At 37.7% G+C, this 20,064-nt stretch overlaps 1 protein-coding gene and 1 long non-coding RNA gene across 4 annotated transcripts in view; both read right to left on the bottom strand.

Annotated features, from left to right (window-relative positions):
* Nucleotides 1-6,136, bottom strand: part of RNF180 (ring finger protein 180) — a 69,518-nt gene extending 63,382 nt beyond the window's left edge. For all 3 annotated transcript variants that reach the window (XM_069002234.1, XM_069002235.1, XM_069002236.1), the window contains exon 1: nt 5,383-6,136. In XM_069002234.1, the coding sequence (XP_068858335.1) occupies nt 5,383-6,057 (675 nt within the window). In that variant the 5' untranslated portion in view covers nt 6,058-6,136. The remainder of the gene's footprint in view (nt 1-5,382) is intronic.
* A 119-nt stretch (nt 6,137-6,255) lies between these two features.
* LOC138103731 (uncharacterized) lies at nt 6,256-18,220 on the bottom strand. Its single transcript, XR_011147823.1, has 3 exons — nt 18,018-18,220; nt 12,301-12,377; nt 6,256-6,330 (listed from the first exon to the last, which is right to left on the bottom strand). It is a non-coding gene; the product is annotated as an uncharacterized lncRNA (long non-coding RNA).
* Nucleotides 18,221-20,064: the final 1,844 nt, after the last annotated feature.

The following is a 20,064-nucleotide window of genomic DNA, read 5'->3' as shown; positions in this document are numbered from 1 at the left end:
CAAATCAGCTCTGACTGGGCCCAGAAGGGGAAGGCCATGGACCACTGACTCAAAAGAAGAGCAAGACTGAGCATGGGAAGCAAGGAATCATTTAACCAATAGAACAGGAGAACTGTGTATCCAATGAGCATTGATTCCTTTGTTTGCTAAAGTGTATAAATGAGAAGTTTTGAGTGACCTTGGACCCCCACTACTGAGAAGACCAGAATAAGAAGACCAATGGGATGATGTCTGGATCCTCGGGGTGGTGATAATTTTTTACTTAATCTGTTTCTCTGTTAGTCTTTTCATTTTCCCACCTCCCTTTTTCAGTTTCCGTCTGTCTCTCTCTATTTCCCATTTACTGTTAAATGAAATCTGTACAATTGACTTCAGCATACGGTCTCATTTGCACCTTAATTTGGGCAGAGGTATCTCTCAAATAATGGGATCTTAACATTATTTTGGCATAGTTGGCAGGATACTGTTCTCTAAACTGAAGTGCCTTTGACAATGGTACAATTCCCTCTAGGGGGTTTGTGTGGTTCCTTCACTGTGAACTCTTGGAAACTTTTCCACAGCTTTCCTCTGAGGAAGGTTATGTGTTTTGTCCTGTGGGAACTTTTGGAAAAAATGGCTGTCCAAGTTGGCCAGTGTAAAAAAAGTACTTTGTTATCCTTCCTTGAAAAATTTTTTAGTTGCCCCTCTATCCCACAGGTGGAGTTGATGCAAGAAAATTCACCTACTGGTTCCTCAAAATGAGCTACTCGTTATTCAAAAATCTGAAGATGAAATAATGCTATCCTCACAAGTTTGGTACAAGAATTATACTTTCAGTTAAATAAGGAAAATGAAAATAGACTGCAAGTAGAGGCATTGCTAGCTGTCAAACATGATGACATCCAAGAGCTTCAGGCAGAGCTTCAGTGCATGAGAAAGAGGGAGAATCTTATGGGAAGAACTGCAGGACATAGAACCTGTAACATATTCTGAAAAATCATCTTGTAACTCGACCTTTTTTTGTTCAGTGGAGAGGTTGGGAGACAGTGCATGAGTCCACTGTTCAGAAAAAGAGCAAAATGTAACGTTTGCATTGACATTTGATGACAAGGAAGTAGCATGTTGATGCTTAATTAAAATTGAAACCAAAAATGATTGTCAGGATCAGCAAACAGCTACTAAAATGGTGCCGTATATGGCTAACTGAGATATCAAAGTCTGGCCATAAATCAGGCAAGATTTAAATCCATCAATATTAATGCAGTGGGATACTGAAAATCTAGGTATACTTCCAAGATGGCAAAGAGGTAAAATCACTGGAGTAAATGGAGCCAATGTAATCTGTGGAACTGATTAGGTTAATTCATAGCTCCTGGGTGAGAAGCTGAAGTCTGCTAATCCTAACCCTAAAAGATATCCAAGTTAAGCCATTAAAGCAGTCCCTAATTCACAAGTGGTGGCACTTCCCAAATTTTAACAAGCAGCCTCATTCCCTCTAGATATGAAATTAATTGGAGGAAACGCCCCATGGAAAGATGAGGGAAGAAGCAAAAAGAGGCATGTACCAAACACTTCATGAAACAGAAATTAAAACTCTACCTGAGAGGTATCAAGCTCAAGCTGTTAAGGGATAACTTGCCAGGGAAGTTTGTGTTGCTTTCTTTTTCTAAGAGTGCCAACACCACTGCCCAAGCTGAAGATCAAAAGAATCAGCTCAAAGTGGGTGAACTGCCAGTGGATTTACATGAGAAAGCTCACAGAAGTCAACCAAGACTATATGATGATGACTTTTCCTTTAGCCTCTTTTACCTTTGTGGTAGACACAGGACCTTTGAATGAACACTGAATGGATTTTCCATCCTACTAATAATCTGTCTATAGTAGGCTGAATTTTCACTTTTCTTTTTATAGGAACCTGCCAACAGATGAGATCAAGCTGCGTGGAACTGATTATAAATTTTTTAACTGCCACCATAACTGCTTGTATTATCAGCTTATTAATGTTTGTGATTTGTTTGTGTTTTCATTGCAAGTGACTTGTTGAGAGACCATATATTAGTAAACCATTTTATATGTTGTTAGTTTGATTTTTGCCAAGTTTGTCTTTTATTGGAAAAAATTGTGTGGGCAGAGCTTTTACTTTTGTCTTATGAATGTATAATTCTGTCTAAATCAAGTTTAGCCTGGGAGTTGGTGTAAGAATTTATGCATATTTGGAACCATACAAATATGTATTAAGCAGTTCTGCCTCAGAAGGCTTTAGATTGATGATGATTTGGCTAAATTTTTCAGATATATTAATGAGTGAACTAAATAATCCTAATAAAACAGAAGAAAATGTTACATGGGAAATGGGTGATCATTTCCTTTCTAGATAAGGAGAACAGACAGCCATGGACTGCAAATGGGACATGGGTAAAATACAGAAAAGCCTTTTACCACCTATTAAGCAACTTTACCTGTGACCATTTTTGGAACCAAATACATTATCAATCATGAGACATTCCAAATCAAATCAGAGACTTATTTATATTCCCAGTTGAATGTGTCTCATGTACAACTGGCTTTCCTACCATGTGTTCTAATAGAATATTTTAACTTTACCTAATTTCTTTTATTTGTGCTAATCAGTATGGTAACTCCAGTACATTCTGCACCACACGAGCTTCTCAGTTGTGGGTGCAATTTACTGTGGAAGAAATTAAAAAGGAATGTGACAAGGGCAGTTTGCCCACTGAAATGAAAAAAAAAATTAAAAAGCAACCTGGGATAATATAACTAAATCTGAAAGTCTTACTTTGCATCAGGATTAAATTGCAACAGAGCTATACTCCATCCCCTGGACAAGAGAGTATAGGCCCGATGTAAAGATGTGTTTGCATAAGAACCTTTTGTATGAGAACTCTTTTGTATATTGACTGAAAACTTTGTAAGCTAGAAGTTAATTTTCCATGGTTTACAGAATTACCCAGCTGGACAGGAACATTACCTATAAAATTCTTCCAACTACATGTGGATGTGGTTGAAAGAGAACACCATTTTAAAGACTTCAAAGTATGTAAGCACACCTTGTCAACAAACCCATTCACACTTATTCCCAGTGTGCAAAGGTGTACTAAGGGACCTGAAAATCTCCTTCAGAGTAGGCTGACTGACACATCTTAATACATGACATATGTATCTGTTGGGGATACCTCTTTATGGGATTTAAAAATCAAGACCCACTGTGTAATTCTATGGCTAATTTGGGCCTATATCCAACACACACAGTATTGTGAAATCCACTGCACCCACTACCCATTAAAGAACACTCTGATCCTTGGGAATCACTGGATAGGGGCAGTGGCTAATTAGAATTGGGTTGATAAGTGCATAGCTATTGTATGCAGTATGATTACTTATTTGTGTTATCACTTCTGCTGTTTCTGTCTTTTCTCCTAGTGACCACAATCTTTATCACTCCCATGGACAACTTATAAACTGAGGAAAAGTTCCTGGAAGAGTGTTTAAGCCATAGGGTGGTGTAAGGAAAGCCAGCTCAGCAACTGTGCTGACAATCAGCTCTGACTGGGCCCAGAAGGGGGAGGCCATGGACCACTGACTCAAAAGAAGAGGAAAACTGAGCATGGAATCAAGGGAATAATTTAACCAATAGAATAGGAGAACTGTGTATCCAATGAGCATTGATTCCTTTGTTTGCTAAAGTGTACAAATGGGGAGGAGTTTTGAGTGACCTTGGATCTCCATTACAGAGAAAACCAGAAGACAACCAATGGCATGATGCCTAGATCCTCAGGTGGTGGTAACTTTTTACTTAATCTGTCTCTCTGTCACGCTTTTTCACTCCCCTCTTTTTCTATTTCTTTCTATCTCTTTCTACTTCCCATTTACTGTTAAATGAAATCTGTACTACAGTCTTCAGCATATGGTCTTTTTTGCAGCCTAATTTGGGTGGAGGCATCTCTCCAATAATTGGATCTTAACAAATGTAACTAAAATAATATAGGAATTGGTTAAGCATGTTTTAACAAGGAAAAGGTCTGAAAGTACCTTTCTTTCTTAGCTATCAAAAATTCTGAAAATTTGTACAATGTTTTATTCTTGAAAGTAACATCTAAAGATTAAAGTGTCTCGAGAGACTGTAGATGACATGACTGTGAAAATGCTCATATACATGGAGCTTGTGCATCATCATTTCATTTACCAAAACAACAAGATCTGGAACTTTTAAAGCCATTTTGGGGATCCAGACAGCTAAGAATCTTTAGACTTAGTAGAAAACAAGTATTCAGTATTAAGACATCCAGACTCTCAGCTTTAGAGATGCATTTTACAAAACAAGAACAAGTTTTAAAAAGGTCCCAATACCAATTTCAGTCTTTAAGCAAAACAAAAACCTTTCCCAAAGAAAAAAGAATATATGCATACCATACTGGGAAGACTAATAATATTTCCCAGACCCATTACATTTTCAAGCTGGTTCTCACCTTTAATTGAGAGAGACAGCCTTTAAGTATCTCTCTTAAATCTTGAATTCACAATGACAAACCTACCTAATGCAGGAATAATTGCTTGTGTAGACACTACTTCTCTGATTAGTTAGCATGTTTGCTCTTGCTTACCACACAGGTATTTTGTTGCGGGAAATTTATGATGAGAAATTTTCTTTCAAAGGCATATTTATCATTAGTCATTCTGCTAAATTTGAGACGAAACCAGAATTGTGTGAGTAATTTTATGACTGGCTTTTCTTCACGGCCCTTCACCAAAAGTTGCAACTGCCTATGGCCTTTAACTCTGTTCTGCTTTAGATGGTTTGAAAAAGGAAACCGTTATTGTATAATTGATAAGAATATGTAACAGTTTGTGTTAGATTTGCAGACAAAATACTTACCTACTACAGACTAATATTTTAAATGGCAGTAATCAATTCTTTACTCATAGAAAAATAATTGTCTTACAACAAATAATACATGTAATTATCTTTTAAAACATTCTTAACTGTAAAGATAACTCGAAATGCCATTAAAGTTAGAAAATTCTGACATGGTAGGGTTTCTCATTTAGAAGATACAAATACTTAGTTTTTCTTTAATCACACTGATTAAATTTCACTGTGTTTTTTCCCACTTCAAATTTATTATTACATCGCAAAACAGTAAGAAGGCAAATGAAAACCTGTCGTGGTTTGATTTTGCACAGAAAGAAAACTTGATACGATGGAATTAGAAAAAAACGACATGTAGGACAGGGTCACAAATCTTTGCTTGCCTGATACCTGACTCTAGACAGTTCCACATTAAACCAGTATTAAAAGACAGCAATTAAAAAAAAGTCAGAATGATTTCTAAAAGCAAGTCAAACTTTACCAAAAAAGTAGCATAAATAATTTTAAACACTTACTTGCTTCTGTAGACATTGCTCTCGCCTTCTCTGTTTTCTCCTCAGGCTTTTTGACTTGTTTCTTTCTCTCTTACTCAGCTTTTGGTTGAAGGAAATACTCCTAGGCTGCACAAGATCAGCAGGTGTGATGTACTGTTTGTCTTCTACAGCCCTTGTAGGTAAGGAAAGGTTCATCACAAACGGTGACCCATCAGCAATGACACTCCTAGAAGATTGTCCAGTAACTCCAAAATCACACTCACTTTCTGTTTCTCTGTGTAGTAATGTGGTAATGGAAGCAACTTGCAATTGGCTTTGTAGTATGTCAGCACAGGAACTATACAGATCCTGAAAAGAACTACCATCTTTCCTACTGGACTCTAATTGCAAGCCCCCTTGTGCGTAAACAGGTGGATTTTCATTTTGGCCATGGTAAAGTGTTCCCATATTGCAAGTTTTATATAACACAGGTGACAAAATAAGTCTTTCTCTGATATTTAAATCCAAGCTATGTGATCTTCTGTGAAAAGGTTTTACAGTGCATGCATCTTTCTTAGGATAGGAAGAAGGGAGATTTCTTTTTCGACTTAATGCCTTTAAGGGAAGTTTTTTACTTTTTATCTCGTATCTGGGAGCTCTTACTTCTAGACAAAGTGCTTCTGTTAATCTTCCAGCACCTTTATTACTTCCAGCCATATAGGAAAGACCTTGATTTTTGATTTCCAAAGTTGCAGTTACCACTTCATGGCAGGTATCCTTGTTAAAACCAGACTGAATTTTGAGAAGCAAATGATTTTCTGATGATTTTGACAATTTAGCAGAGAAAGGTGGCTGATGCTCAGTCCAAGTTCTGCAGAAATGTATATTTACTAACTGTCCACAGGAACATTCTTTGTTGCAAACAAAGTTAAAGCCCCCTAAGCAGGCGTCACAGAATGGACAGTGCAATTTTCCAATTGTCCACTGAGCCTATTGACAAGAAAAGAAAAAAATAAAGCACCCAATATGTTCACTGAAAATAAATGAGCAATAAATAATTACTGGAGTTATTTTCTCCTTTAGCAAGAAGATTTTCTTGTTGTTTTTTAAATACAATAAAAGACACTTCACAGCAGAAAGAAAATCCACCATAAATAATGTTCTGGTCAAAGCTCTGCTTGCTACAGTGATAAAAAATTCTAAGAAATCTAACACACATTTTAAAATGTAGGAGCTTTGAAATATGTTTAAAATTTGTCCATAGATAGAATAATGCTGCAATACTAATGAAAACATCAGATCCTTGAAGCAGTGAAATCAATTTCCCATGTTAATCTGGAATTGGCAAGCACAGCTTCTCAGCTGAGTGTTCTGAGTGCTGATACATTTCTTGCATACTAAGTACAGTGGAAGGAGATTTCTTTCAAAAAGAATAGAGCTTTTCAGTTTGATTACCCCACAAAAGCTTAAAATGGTACTTGTATTTTGTTGTACGCAGCATTACAACATAACCTTTGTGCAGATACCATGACAAATCCTTAATACTCTACATATAAGGAGACAGTTATTTTCATTATTTATAATTCTATGAATTTCTTTTCAATCCTGAAGGCCCTTTTTCCAAAGGAAATATATATCAAAGATCTATAAACTCCTACATATTAATACAACTATCAGTACTCCTACATATTTAGGCAGCTATTAGTATTTTCAGCAATTAAATTTATCTGTCAGGAGCACTGTTGAGGACTAAAGTTATGCAAGTGTTTGTAGGATCAAAGCCCAGACAAGAAACAACATTATCAACTCCAGTCACACTTTACTCACTTCAGTGTCTAAAGAGCCATGAATACAGAAGATGCCCAACATTTCTAGTTTAAGTATTGCTTTCAGTTGCAAATGTCCTTCAAGGTAATTTGGGAAGATGCGTCCGTAACTGATGCTTGTCCTATAGAAAGCTACAGAAAATGTCAGGAAAACCAATTTTGTAGTTTCCGAAAAAAAACCCCAGCAACTTGTGTGGAAAAAAGGTTATTTTTCACACACAATGCTACAAGAAGTTCTGGAAACACTTATTTGAGAAACTTACTCCTGCCTTGTGGGTTAAACCCTCAAAATTACACAAAATATCAAAGATGCGTCTTTCATTGCTGACAGGTTTTTTACTTGGGGGAAAAAATAGTTTACATATAACTAAAGGCTTTCAAATTCTTGAGAATTCTGTGAACATACAAAATCTCTCTCAGTTTATAAGGCTGACCAATGTGTCATATGCCATTCCCAAAGGAGAATTAAGCTCCTTCAGAGATTTACTCTTAAACCTCCCACACTCAATTTCCCAGATGCCAGGGGCTAGACACTAAAATTACAGGGAAAGCACTTTCTAGTGACTTTTTTGAGTCTCTCTGGCATGGAATAGTATCCTGAATCTTCAAATGGAGAGGAGGAGAGATTAATGAAAATTAAGAAGGCTAGAAGCCTGGAAAAAATGGAAATGCACAACACAGTATGGAGGAAAAAGGACAGCTTTATGTCCCATGTGCACAGAGACTGGGAGAAGAGGTGTGGTACCAAGGAGCCCGGAATTGATTTAGCATTAGAGTTTGGCAACAGAGTGTGGAAGCATTGACTCAGTAAAAGAAGTAACAGCCTACTAGTGGAGGAGGTGGTAGGGGGAAAATCAGCAAGATCTGAAGGGGAGCTGAGGGTACACAGATTTAGTGATGGACTGCATAAAGAGGAAAAAATGGAAGTGGTTAGAAAAAGAAACCAAAACAAGTGATAAGTGACGGGTTAAAAAAATGCAGGTCAATAAAGGTCACTAGCAACACTAGCTAGATATTTGTAATTACTGAAGATTATCTATACACTAATATGTACATGAAATCCAAGGAGATTGGTTAAGAACAGGGACAGATGGCAAAAAAGAACCGGCTGGGAAGCAGTGGGTTTTTACAGCCTGCAAATAGACTTTGCGCTTATGTAAAATGATTTAGCCTTTGATTCAGGAGTCATACAGGAGAAAATAACATATGATCACAAAATTATTCAGAGCCCAGGAGGATCTGGAGATAAGTCAGAATTGTTTAACACCCCATACCCTCCCCCACCCCCCACCCCACTTATCCATAAAAACACAGGATCTTGCTAGAGGAGATAGAGTGAACGAGGCAGGAGTTCCAAGGATATTAAGTGATGCAATGAACACAAAGATGTTGAAAGGGTACACAAAGAATTGCATTCTCTGCCTTTTTCACCAGAGGAGAACTGCTCCTCTGCAGTCTCAAGCAAATATGGCAAGCCTTTTCTGGGCAGTCTATGGGTATTTTGTATTTGTATTTCCTCAGTCCCCAGTTTGACCCTCCAAGTTTTCAAATGCAGAAGCAAAAGGTGCAAAAGAATAATTTAAGAGCTAAAGGTGAAAAGAATAATATTACTGTCAATATTGAATCCAATTATACTGAAATAATTTAAGAGGCAAAGTACTGTAAAAAACTGCATCCTTATTATTAAGGATTCATGATTAGGCAATATTGTAAAGTGAGGAGATAACTCATGAGATGTGATTTTCAAACACACTTCCAAGATTAGTGTTTCTGAATATAACTATTCTGTTATGTTCATTGAAGTATAAGAGATCATTAATTTTAAAAGTTTAATTAATGTTTAACAAAAAACCCAAATAGAAGAACAGAAAGATGGAAGATGATGGTTTTTTTTTTAAATTTTGAATTCTTAGTTTTACAGTCGTAACAATTTTTTTCTCTTTATGCATCATTTTCAGTATGGATTTGCTTAGGGCATAAATTACTTAACATATAGTAAAATTTTACACTGAAGTCTAAGGAAAAAGGAATGCAACTATCATTTACTTATCAAAATCAAAGATTCATAAAATAAAATCTGTGCGGCAGAAGAAAAGCACTGCTTCTGCTTATTAGTATCTATGCAACAACATTAAATTCTAGATCTAAAACAACTTAAAGAAAATACCAACTGAGGTAGTCAGTACAACAGGACATTATGAGATGGTTTGTCATTTCAAACGCGCAGTTAAAACTCAAAAGCAGTGACACTGGCTTGTCATCAGATCTTTGAATTTGCAGGAAGGTATCTACTTTCTATTCATATGACATAAGAGCACATTAAGTGTAAAAGACTTAAGTATAAAACACATTATATTCCAAAAACTGAACTCTTAACAAATCTCCTGTCCACTTTTATGGGGATATATGCTTCTTGTTGTCACTGTCAACCTTTATGTTAGTACTGCAACATATGATGATCAAAACAAAGCAAACACCAAAGCCTAGGTAATAAATATAATATTAAGCATTGAAAAACATGCAGAGATGCCCAAGACAGTTATCTGAAGAACCATAAGTACATTCATCTGTTAAAGAGCAGGAAACAGAATTAATCACTTGTAGCTCTTCTGCATATATTAAAAAGAAAACAAAATGAAACAACATTTAAGAGATTAAAAAAACATCTGTAAATGGTAATGAAAGAAGTTCCTGAGAAGAATTTCCTCAGTTATAAGGTCTCTGTAACATACATAGACCTTGACTGAAAAATGTCCCTGAAACTTGTTCCGTTTTATTATTTTACGTCTTGAATGATAAAGATTTAAAGCAAAAAAAAAAAACAAACCAACAACTACCTTTTCAATGACATGTTTCACCCACTCTGGAATGGCTTCTAAGCTCACATGCCATACATTGCTAGAATTCTGAGCAGCAGCTGAAGGCTGTGATATCCATTAATAAAACAATTGTATTGATACTCAACATTTATGTAAGCTTTTTTTTCCTTTAAATATAGCCATAAGTCAGCTTCCCAAATTCAATGAACATTAATGAATTATAAACTTCAAATATGATGTGATTCTTTAAACTAAAAATCAAGTAGATACTGTCCATAATTCTCTGTTTCTGAATCTAAAAACATTGGACAAACTCCACTTTGGAGATGAAGGCATCTGGAGGTGGTTTTGTTTTGTTTAAAAGAACAGAAAGTACGCAGGTGCAGGCCTTCCAAGAATATTTGGAAATTGATTTTAGAATCACTGTCAGCTAGCACAATTTTTCCGTAAAGACAGAAATGTGTATGTTACAGTTTACATGAAGACTATGATCAGCAATACACAAATGCAACAAATACTTTCTAATTAATTTTCTAAGGCTTTTTAAAATAACTAGGAGAGAAACCAGGTAATCTTAGCAGCTTTACAGTTTTTACTGCAATAATGTGATCAACTGAATAGAAAAAAAAGTCTAAAACCTGTAGCATTTTACTAACTGGTACTAAAATAAAAGCAATTACCTAACTGAAGTAGAGTTATAGGGATGGCTAAAATTATAAGGAAACCCTGGTGAGAAAGTCCTAACATCAGTTGTTAAAATTTATGAATATGGAAAGTTGTGGATGCCTATGTTATGAAAGTCACTGGAATAAAAGTTTCATTCTGCTGAAAATTAAAAGTGGGGCTATAGACAGAAGGTAGAAGTTTTTTAGAATTCTCCAAGTGTTGACAGAAGACAGATCCATTTATGATGTCTATGCTACTGTTTTTGTCCTATCTGTGAAGACTACCTGCATGTCAATTTGCATATAATTCTAAGTGTTTATACGGTGTTTGTAACTTCCAACATTTGTTTTCAATTTGTTCTGCATTTTTTTCATTCAAATTTCAGCTATGTCTTTGTTTAAAGGCCTAAAATTCATCAGTGAAAACATTCTGAAAACATCATAGTACTATCTTTGCCTCCCAACCTCTTCACATACCGTGTTAAATTACACTTTTTTTATTTTTTACCTACATAACTAGAGAGGAAGCCACTTTAGCCATGCACACAATGATGGTGGATCTCCACTCACAACTGAAAAGCTCCACCAGGGGGAGCTTGGACAAAGATACCTCCTTTTCACTACATTTTTTCCATGGAAGGAGTTGGAATTTCCACATTCTCCCCCAAAAATCACTTCAAACCACGCACAAAAAACCCATCAAATATAAAGTGTGAAAATTATTCCAGAACTTCAAGCTCTGTAAGTGGCATGATTAAATTTTGGTGTATTTATAATACTAATTATATAATGGTCTTAAAAACCCCTTTTGTTTCTACATCTATTGGCTATACCCCTCTCTAGTGTGAAAAAGGATGTTGTTGCATTACTAATGTGTTAATAAAAAACATCACCACCTTCTTTTTGGTTTTTAACTTTGATTCAAGATCATCAGCTGTAAGCCTTTTTGGCACATTTCGCAAGACCCTAGCTCTTTATGATTACTAGCTGCCATTATAAAACAGGAAGAAATAGTCTGTCACAGTTTTATTTGTGTAATTATCCTTCTGTTTATTTTAAAAAAGACAATATAAATTACTTAGCAGGGCATAATCCCACTCAGGGCAGAATAATCTTCTGAACTATTTTTTTGCACAGACTGTGTCCCATTTTTAAAAAATGAAGGGCAAAATTTTCTGATGTAGGGATACTTCACACACAGTTAACTACCACAGTGGAAATTAGAATCAGTCTTTGAAATACACTTTATACACAAAGAGTTGTCCATTAGGAGATATTAAAACAAAAAAATGACTGCTCTAAAACCATCAAAACCAAACCCCATTTTTATACGTGAAATGGTAATTCTCCACACAGGCTAGTAGTCAAGTGTCCACAAACACCAGCCTTCATGCTGCAGAACATGAAGGTGATTACTGCCTACTTGGCTTCACTACAATTACTTCTCTCTACGGAACTGTCTATGCTTTACTACTTATCTCCACAAGAGATTAGTTACAAAATGAGGCTACTTCTAATACTTCTCCTTCATTTGAAAAAACTGGCACCAGAAGAATTTACAAACTTCTTCAGAAGAAGCTATACTTAGTTTGGATGGTTTTTTTCCATTACATTTTGCAAGAAAAACGGAATTTACTATATATTTCCTACCTCTCCAGCAATGCAGAGCACCAGCCTCTCAGTTGTTCATTATTTCAACTTGTGATTCTTCAGCTCTGTATGTTGACCTGTACAGACCACAAAACATACAATTTGGTCACCTACTGAAACCACCACCTTTCTCTTGCGATGTAGGAACCCAGAGTACCGAGAGGATTTCTCTGCCTGTTTTTAAGGGTTCTTACTCCCCTGAACAACACTGTTTTTACCTCCAACCTTGGAAAAAATTACCAATCATCAGAAAGGAACTAGAAAATACAGTGGTGTGAATCAGGTAATAGACTACTATGTAAGGTTGTCACAGGGTGAAAAATGTAGAGGTTTTGGGCTTCTCTTTGTAGTAAATAGATAAGAGTAAAAAATATCAAAATAGAGGATTGTTGTTGTTCTCTAAACCTTCTTCTCCTTCTTCTACTACTCCACGTCCTGCAGTAAAAGTAGTTTGGAATGACTGGATAGAGAATTCCACAGTTCCTGCCCATGTTACTGAATAATTGGTAGGAAAGTGAAAATAATATACGTTTCTAGTAACCATTGGTTAAATTATCTTTAAAAGACTGTGTAAATCTTGATAATTAGAGACTTCACTTCTGCTTTCTGTGCTCTATGCTGTACCTGGGTCACGCTAGTGGCTCTGTTCCTCCAGTAAGACTTAATAAACAACTATCCGGCAACATTGAAACTCAATGAAAAGTCTCCGTTTATCTTTGAAACTCCATGCAAGGACTTTTAGAAAATTCTCTCCCATCAGGAGGGATTTGATTTATGGCACGGTTCAGTGTCATTACAACCCTGAAGTCCATAAATATTCTCACCACCACAGAGGAGACTAATACATTACTTATAAACACTCTCTCATCTTGCATAGCATGCCACCTAGATGTTATAAATAGCAAAGTGAAACAGCTGATTTTATTTCCAGGTTGCATAAAAGAACTAGAAAGCAACAACAACAAAACAACTAAAACCAAAAGAAAATAAAACAAAGCTGGCCAATCAACCAAACAAGTAACTTGTCCAATATTTGGACAACAGAGAAGAGAACTCCAGTTTTTCTAGAATATGTCCATAGGAATAAGACATTGCTATCCTAAGCAATAAATAAACATACAGACATATAATAGCACATAACAATAATGAATGCCAACATAAAACTATAGATGACAAAGACTCTTCTTTCAACATGCCCCTAGAGGCTTGCTCCCTTAAACTATTTTGTGTGGAAGGATCAGCGCTACTGGGCAACCGTTTTTCATGGAGCTGTATTAACCTCATTGTGAAACAGGACCTAAATTAAGACAACCAGAAGGACAAGACAAATTCTGTTTTTCTTCTTTTGTGTCTTGTTGTGTCCCGATTGTCTCTCTGGTCTTCTCTAGCATATTCCAAAGTCTTCCCTTTTTGTCATGTTTTCTCCAAAGGTCCTGCAACTCTTCCTTCTATATACTTCTGTGCTTACCCCTTTGTGCTAGCTATATGAAAAAAATAAGAAAATCTTTTTCATCTACATATCAACTCAAGCTCTGTTCTAGAGCTATGCCAACTCAAGAGTGCTAAAGTGCATGGTGCTCACTGACGGGGAAGTTGGAATATAAAACTAAAAATCGATGTCAAAAGTTTCAGAGTCCAAACATCTGATTTTGCAACTATTTTAACACCTAAATTTTTTTAGTTTTCACTAACTAAAGAAACTTTGAGGTCTTCACTACGGGCTGCCTGGAGAGCACTTTGCCTTGTTGAAACATACAGACTTTTGCATTTTTCTCATTTCTACCTTTCCTTTTTCTGCCTTGCTTTCCGATTTAATCAAAGACAATGAAACACACAGAGAGGTGACTCATTATCTTTTATTTACATCTGAGGTCTTTGTTTATCACATTTTCTACTTTTTCCAGAAAAGTAAAGGTGTGAAATATAGTTTGACAAGGACAAGCTGAAATGTGTGTACATACAGTAGACTCTGCACTCAAGTGTATGTGCAGTTTTTAACAATCAGATCCACCCTAAGCTTAAAAAGTGAAATTAAGGCAAACATTCAATACTTTCTTGCAATACCACAATAAATTAAAATGACTTTTTGTTAAAGGTCCATTAACATATCTTAAGACAGCCAAGCAGATGATCATGGAAGAGACACTTAAATTGAAGATACTAACTTATATTAGTAACCTGTCTCGTTCCTGACAAAAATGGAATGATTCAAATGCTTTGTCTTAAGCAGAACTTCAGTTTTTACTTAACTTAAACTTAGTTTTTACTAACTCCCATATGTCAGTGCTGCTACTTTCTGTATCAGACACATTTCAAAGTGGAATGTATAAAATAATTAACCGATGAATGATTACTTTAAAAAAAGAGTAAATTCAGACTGATAAATTTTAGAAGTACTATGTATCACTTTGCTGTTAAAACATTAGGTACCACAGGGTACTGAAAGAATGATTATCAGTTATGAATTTCTTTATATCACTCAAACACTTTTAAAGCCATTCTAATTAATTTATTCTTCACAAATTCATAACACACTTCTAGAATGAATTTAATTTCACAACAGTTCAGTGAGAGCCTCAAATCTAAGACCAACCAGGATGGACTGAAGGACTTTTACCATCAGACATTCTTTTTAGGTACAGCCATATCCTAATCTACTGAAATACATTCTTGAAATGATGTGATATATACTTTGTATCACTTCTTATATTGTATTTTTTTATCCAAATGATATATTTAAGTCTCCATATAAATTCTGTTCCCCTTAGAGAAAAGGATGTTTTGCCATCTGTTGAACAGCTGCTTCATTTGAAGCTGAGGATGCTGGAGCAAGGCAAAAACCACTTGGTGATAGAACTCTCAACAATTTAGATAGAAGACTGATGAATAAATGCACTTGCTATATTTAAAAGACAAGGTTCAAGTCATGCAAACAAAGGCTCTCTAAGGATCACTGGCATTTGAGGTGACGTAAACATCCTCCTCATCTACATAATATCTTTAAGCCTTACTGCAAAATAAAAGGTCTTTCATTTATTTATTTATTTGTTAGTTAGCTATACACTTTGAAAGGTTCTTTTTAGGTCGGCATATACCTTTTATTAAAAATAACACTTACATAAGAGAAATGAGTGCATAGTATACGTGTAGTAACACACATAGCATGGGTTATATTTTGTGTAACCAAGAATGCTGATAGTGAACTACATGGAAAAAATCCAACTCAAGTGGATACTTTTTTTAACATTATGGCACCACAGGCTGAAGTGTCCTTTGGACCTAGGAGTATTTAAAGAGTACAACTCCTGTAGGTCTATTAAAAATCTGCATGTATGTGTCTTTTGCAGTTCTTACAAAGGACAGAAGAAACTCTACAGATGCACGTTAACACATTGCAGAGGTTTCTACACACATCATGTTTCTCATCACATTGGCATTCACTTTTATTTTGCTTTTATTTTTTTAGTTTTCCATTTGGAACTCCAAAAATAGTGTCAAGCCCTGAGTGGGCATTTTCATCTTAACACTGAGTCATGTGTGTTGTGGCTGTACTGCTTTCAGGTCAGTAGCTTTGTGTGAGCTCATGTTTGCCTCCAAAATAGCATGCAGATACATCAGGATGTTAAAAAGCCTGTATTCTTCCCTAGCTATTTTTTATGACCTTCAAACTCTTTTCTATTATTTTGTACCAGTAAAACCAGTAGCAGAGTCCTAAGACTTCCTTTCCAAGTCAGTTTCTGTTCCCTTTCTAGAAAATCATTCGTCTAATCTTCTCTTAGAGATCTCTGATGCAGATTTCACAGCCTTTTCAAACTATTTCATTGCCTCCTTATCTTTTATTATTAACATTTCCCCTAATACTTAAATGGAATTTTCTTGTAATTTCCCTTATTTACTGTGAATACAGAGACCAAAATTGCTCCTTTTCTTCCATGCAAGAACATTTTACAACTTTAAACACTTATTATTAGGTATTAATTCCCCTATAATCTGATCCTTGAACTAAATAAATCATCCTCTTTTTCCTCAGAGATACTGCTTTCTTGATCTCCAACTGTCACTGCTATTTTGTCAACCCTTTCAAATGGGTCAGCTATTTTTGCTGAATGCAAGTTCTGGATGCAGAACTCACTGAAGTTTTACCCGCTGAGGACACTAAACAGTTTGCATATATTTTCAAGGGAAAAAAAGAAAAAAGAAAGCCTTTTTATATCTAAATTTCTTATAAAATCCAAGTTATATGATGTATTAAGTTTTGGTCATTCTGTCTTCAAAAAGATTGCTAAAAAAATTTAAGTACAACTTCAATTAAAAATTCTCAGATGTTCGCAGTGAAGAACTAAACACAAAGCCCTATATTTCTGTTGAAATCTGGTCTAGAATTTCAACTATCTAGCCCTTCTTTCACAAATAAAAACGAGAAAGTAAATACAGCGGCACAAATGGTTATCACTGTCTTTTGTTAAAAAATCACCTGTGACCCCTTCAGAATATTACAGCCACGAAAATTACAATAATAATTAGGTTGCAGCAAGAAACTAGGGCAGTGGAACTTGAGCAGTAGTTACCGAGAGTCTTGAAAAAATATTAGATGAGTGTCAGCTTTGTAACAGGATGGCAGAGAAAAGCTAGATGAGCTGTCCTAGCCAACAAGAGTCCATACCAGAAGTTCCAGCTCCCAGAAAAGAAGCAACTGGTAGTTTACCCGACACAGAAACAATCATGGAAGACATTAAGGTACACTTAAAAACTTGCTGCTAGTTTCTGATCTCCAAAGTATTTCTGCTTAAAGAAATGCTTTAAGAAACCTACTTTAACAGTGTTTCTCAGTAAAATAGCACTTAAGATGGGGAGACAGAAAAGAAAATTTAAAGAACTGTCTCCAGGCTGCCACAGAAGCAAAGCAGAAAGATGCATCATCTGCTCCTGTGCGTCTTCTCGTCTATGAACTCTTCTACCAGTTCAGCCATTGTGCGATCAGCTTCCATATCATGTAAGCTAATGACAGTGATGACTAGTTGATGATAGAGGGTGGCTAGCATGTGATACTCTTTCTTTCGTAGCAAGACTAACCATGTAATTAAAAGGAAGCTAAATAAAAAGAAAAAAGTTACTTGCAACGCATTTTTTAACTTGCTAAAACACCCTACTACATGCTCCTTAAGTCAACGAGTCTTCCAGACACAGCTAGGGTGTGGACTGTGTGAATGGCTTTGACAAGGAACAGACCAGGCGGGTCAATGGAAGACCACGTATGGGCGTGTAATCTCTTTTTTCCATGAGATTCCAAGATCAAAGCTGCCTGTTTCATGCTCTTACACATACAAATACTAGCTGTTGCACCAAAAAAAAGGCCGAAACAAGCAGGAATAGGGTGCCATTATCCCAGCGCAGCGCGGGACACCAGGCTGAGCACTGCCGCAGCCGCTGCCCCCGGACACCCCCGGCCCGGGCGCGGCGGGTGCTGAGGGCCGGCGGCGGCCCCGCCGAGTTAACCCCCGGCAGTAAGGAGCGGGGCTGCACCTCAGGCGGGCGCCGGGCTCACCCGGGGCGGACAGCCCGGCCGCTCCCGCGGCTCCGGGCGGGTATCCGCGGCTCCGGGCGGGTATCCGCACCACCGCTCTCACCCCGCGCCCCCCGCGCCCCCCGGCCCGGGCCCAGCTCGGCTCCACGGGCGGCTGCGGCGCCTCCCGCCGCCCCGGCCCCGCTCTGCTCACCGGGCCGCGCCGTGCGAGGCTGCGATGAGGACGCGACGGCACTGGAGCGACCGGGCGGGCGGGGAAGGGGTTGCGCAGCAGCAGCTGCTCCTGCGAACGGGAAGAGATGGGAGACAAACGGCGGCGGAAAGCGCTCCGCCACCGCGGCCCCTGCCCTGGGGCGGCACACGGCGGCAGCTCGGGCCGCCCAGGCGACTGCTGCCGTCCCGCGTCCCCGCAGCAGCCCGGGACCCTCGCTGGCGGCGGGGCCAGCCGTGCTGCCGCGAGGACGAAAGCAACGCCCGCCAGCCCGCGCCGCGCCGAGCCCTGAGGCTGGCACATTCCTGTCGTCTCCTGACTGGCAGAGATGGAGCGGGGTGGGGTCACCCCGACGGCAAGCTGTGACCAGGGAGAAGACAGGCGGAGGGAATTAGGTTAGGTGAATGAGCGAAAACTTTTCAATAGGTACTGGGACAGAAACTGCCTTTCCTCAGGCCCGAGGAACAAGCCCAGACCCAGAGATCGTTCAGTTACAGAGCGAGGCCAGGGACATCGCAGAGAGCGGCGAGCGCCCGCCAGCCGTCACCTGCTAGGCTGGGTGTCCTCAACAGCCCCCGACGGTCCTAAGGTGCAGCAAGGGAAAGGAGGAAGCATTAAATGAAATGGGGCGCGGGAATGAAGTACACTTATGAATCGTTGTAGGAAATTGCTGCATATCACGCGGGGCTCCATGGCAGGAAAGGCAGCACGGCGGCCCCTGGCCGGTGAACGTCTGTGCCGCGGCAACCAAGAGTAGCGAGCTGGCGAGTTCCGTACGGCGTCTCTTGTGCCTCAGTGGGATTTGATCTCTTGCGGTGACACTGTGACTTCACCGGGAGCTGAAACGTGTTCGTAGCTGACAATTTGCTAGTGATGGTTGCTGCACTTCAAACACTGGAAGGAAACAATTTTAAAGTAATGTAAGAGTAAGAAAGGCTGGAAGATTGCTGAGGAAAATAAAATTAGAGTATGTTCATTTTTTTTGCCTGTGGAAATGAGTTGGAACACTGATACCTGCATTTCAGGCTTTCTCCTCTATTTATGATATATAATTTCTGTGATCTTTGTATTTCCATGTACGATCCCTGCAGGTCAACTCAAGGTTATATTATCAGGTAGCTGTTTTGGATAATGTAGGACTCACAGTAAGATCTAGGCTCTCATGGAGACCAAAATGCACTACCACCATTTTTTTTTCCCAGTGCTCTCATTTACCTGATCTTTTTATTAGTATTTTCTCTTTGCTACCCTATTATTATTATTTCTACCCTATTATTACAGAATATCCTGTAAGAATAGAACTATTTGGGGGTTTTTTAACTTGGGGAGTTATTCAGTTCTTGATATTTGCAGACCTGTTCATTTGAAAAGTTTTCAAACAACGGTGTGACACAAGTGTTTTAAATAACAGTATAAAAACATTAATTCAGAAAGCTGTATTCTTTTTGGTATTTACAGCAAGCTAAATTCCTTTATATTTGTTTGTGCTTAAACAGTGTAATTGGATGTGATGAGTTTAAAAAAAAAAAACCAAAAAACGTGAACTAACAACAAGCCTGGGCTACAATGAACCATATTCTTATCTTAACATTTTCCTAGTCCATGGTCAGAAAAGCTGTTGTTTTTATTTTTGGAGGAGATTATTGTTATTACAAGAGATTACAACATGAGATGTTGTGCTAATTGCTACATTTTCTTTCTTAGTGTAGACCCAATAAAGAACATCACAAGTAGGATGTCCCAATAATTAAATTCTGTTTTGCTCTGCCAGGATTGTACAGTAATTATATGTAGGAGAAACACACTATTATTTTCAAATAATTTATAGTGTGCTACAGTATGCTCAAATTTAGACTAAAAGGACTATTAGAAAAAGCGATATTTATCAGTAATAAGAGTTGAAGCTTATAAGGCGCTTTTTAGCAAACATAATTGATAGAGCTGTAGAGCAACATGTGAAATAGATGAATGAAAGAAATAAAATACAGGTTAAAATGATGAGTTTAAGATATTTCATACCTCAACTTCT

The sequence above is a fragment of the Aphelocoma coerulescens genome, assembly GCF_041296385.1.
Source record: "Aphelocoma coerulescens isolate FSJ_1873_10779 chromosome Z unlocalized genomic scaffold, UR_Acoe_1.0 ChrZ, whole genome shotgun sequence".
Taxonomy (NCBI): Eukaryota; Metazoa; Chordata; class Aves; order Passeriformes; family Corvidae; genus Aphelocoma; species Aphelocoma coerulescens.
The sequence above is the reverse complement of the archived record's forward strand: the minus strand, read 5'-3'. Positions and strand labels throughout refer to the sequence as shown.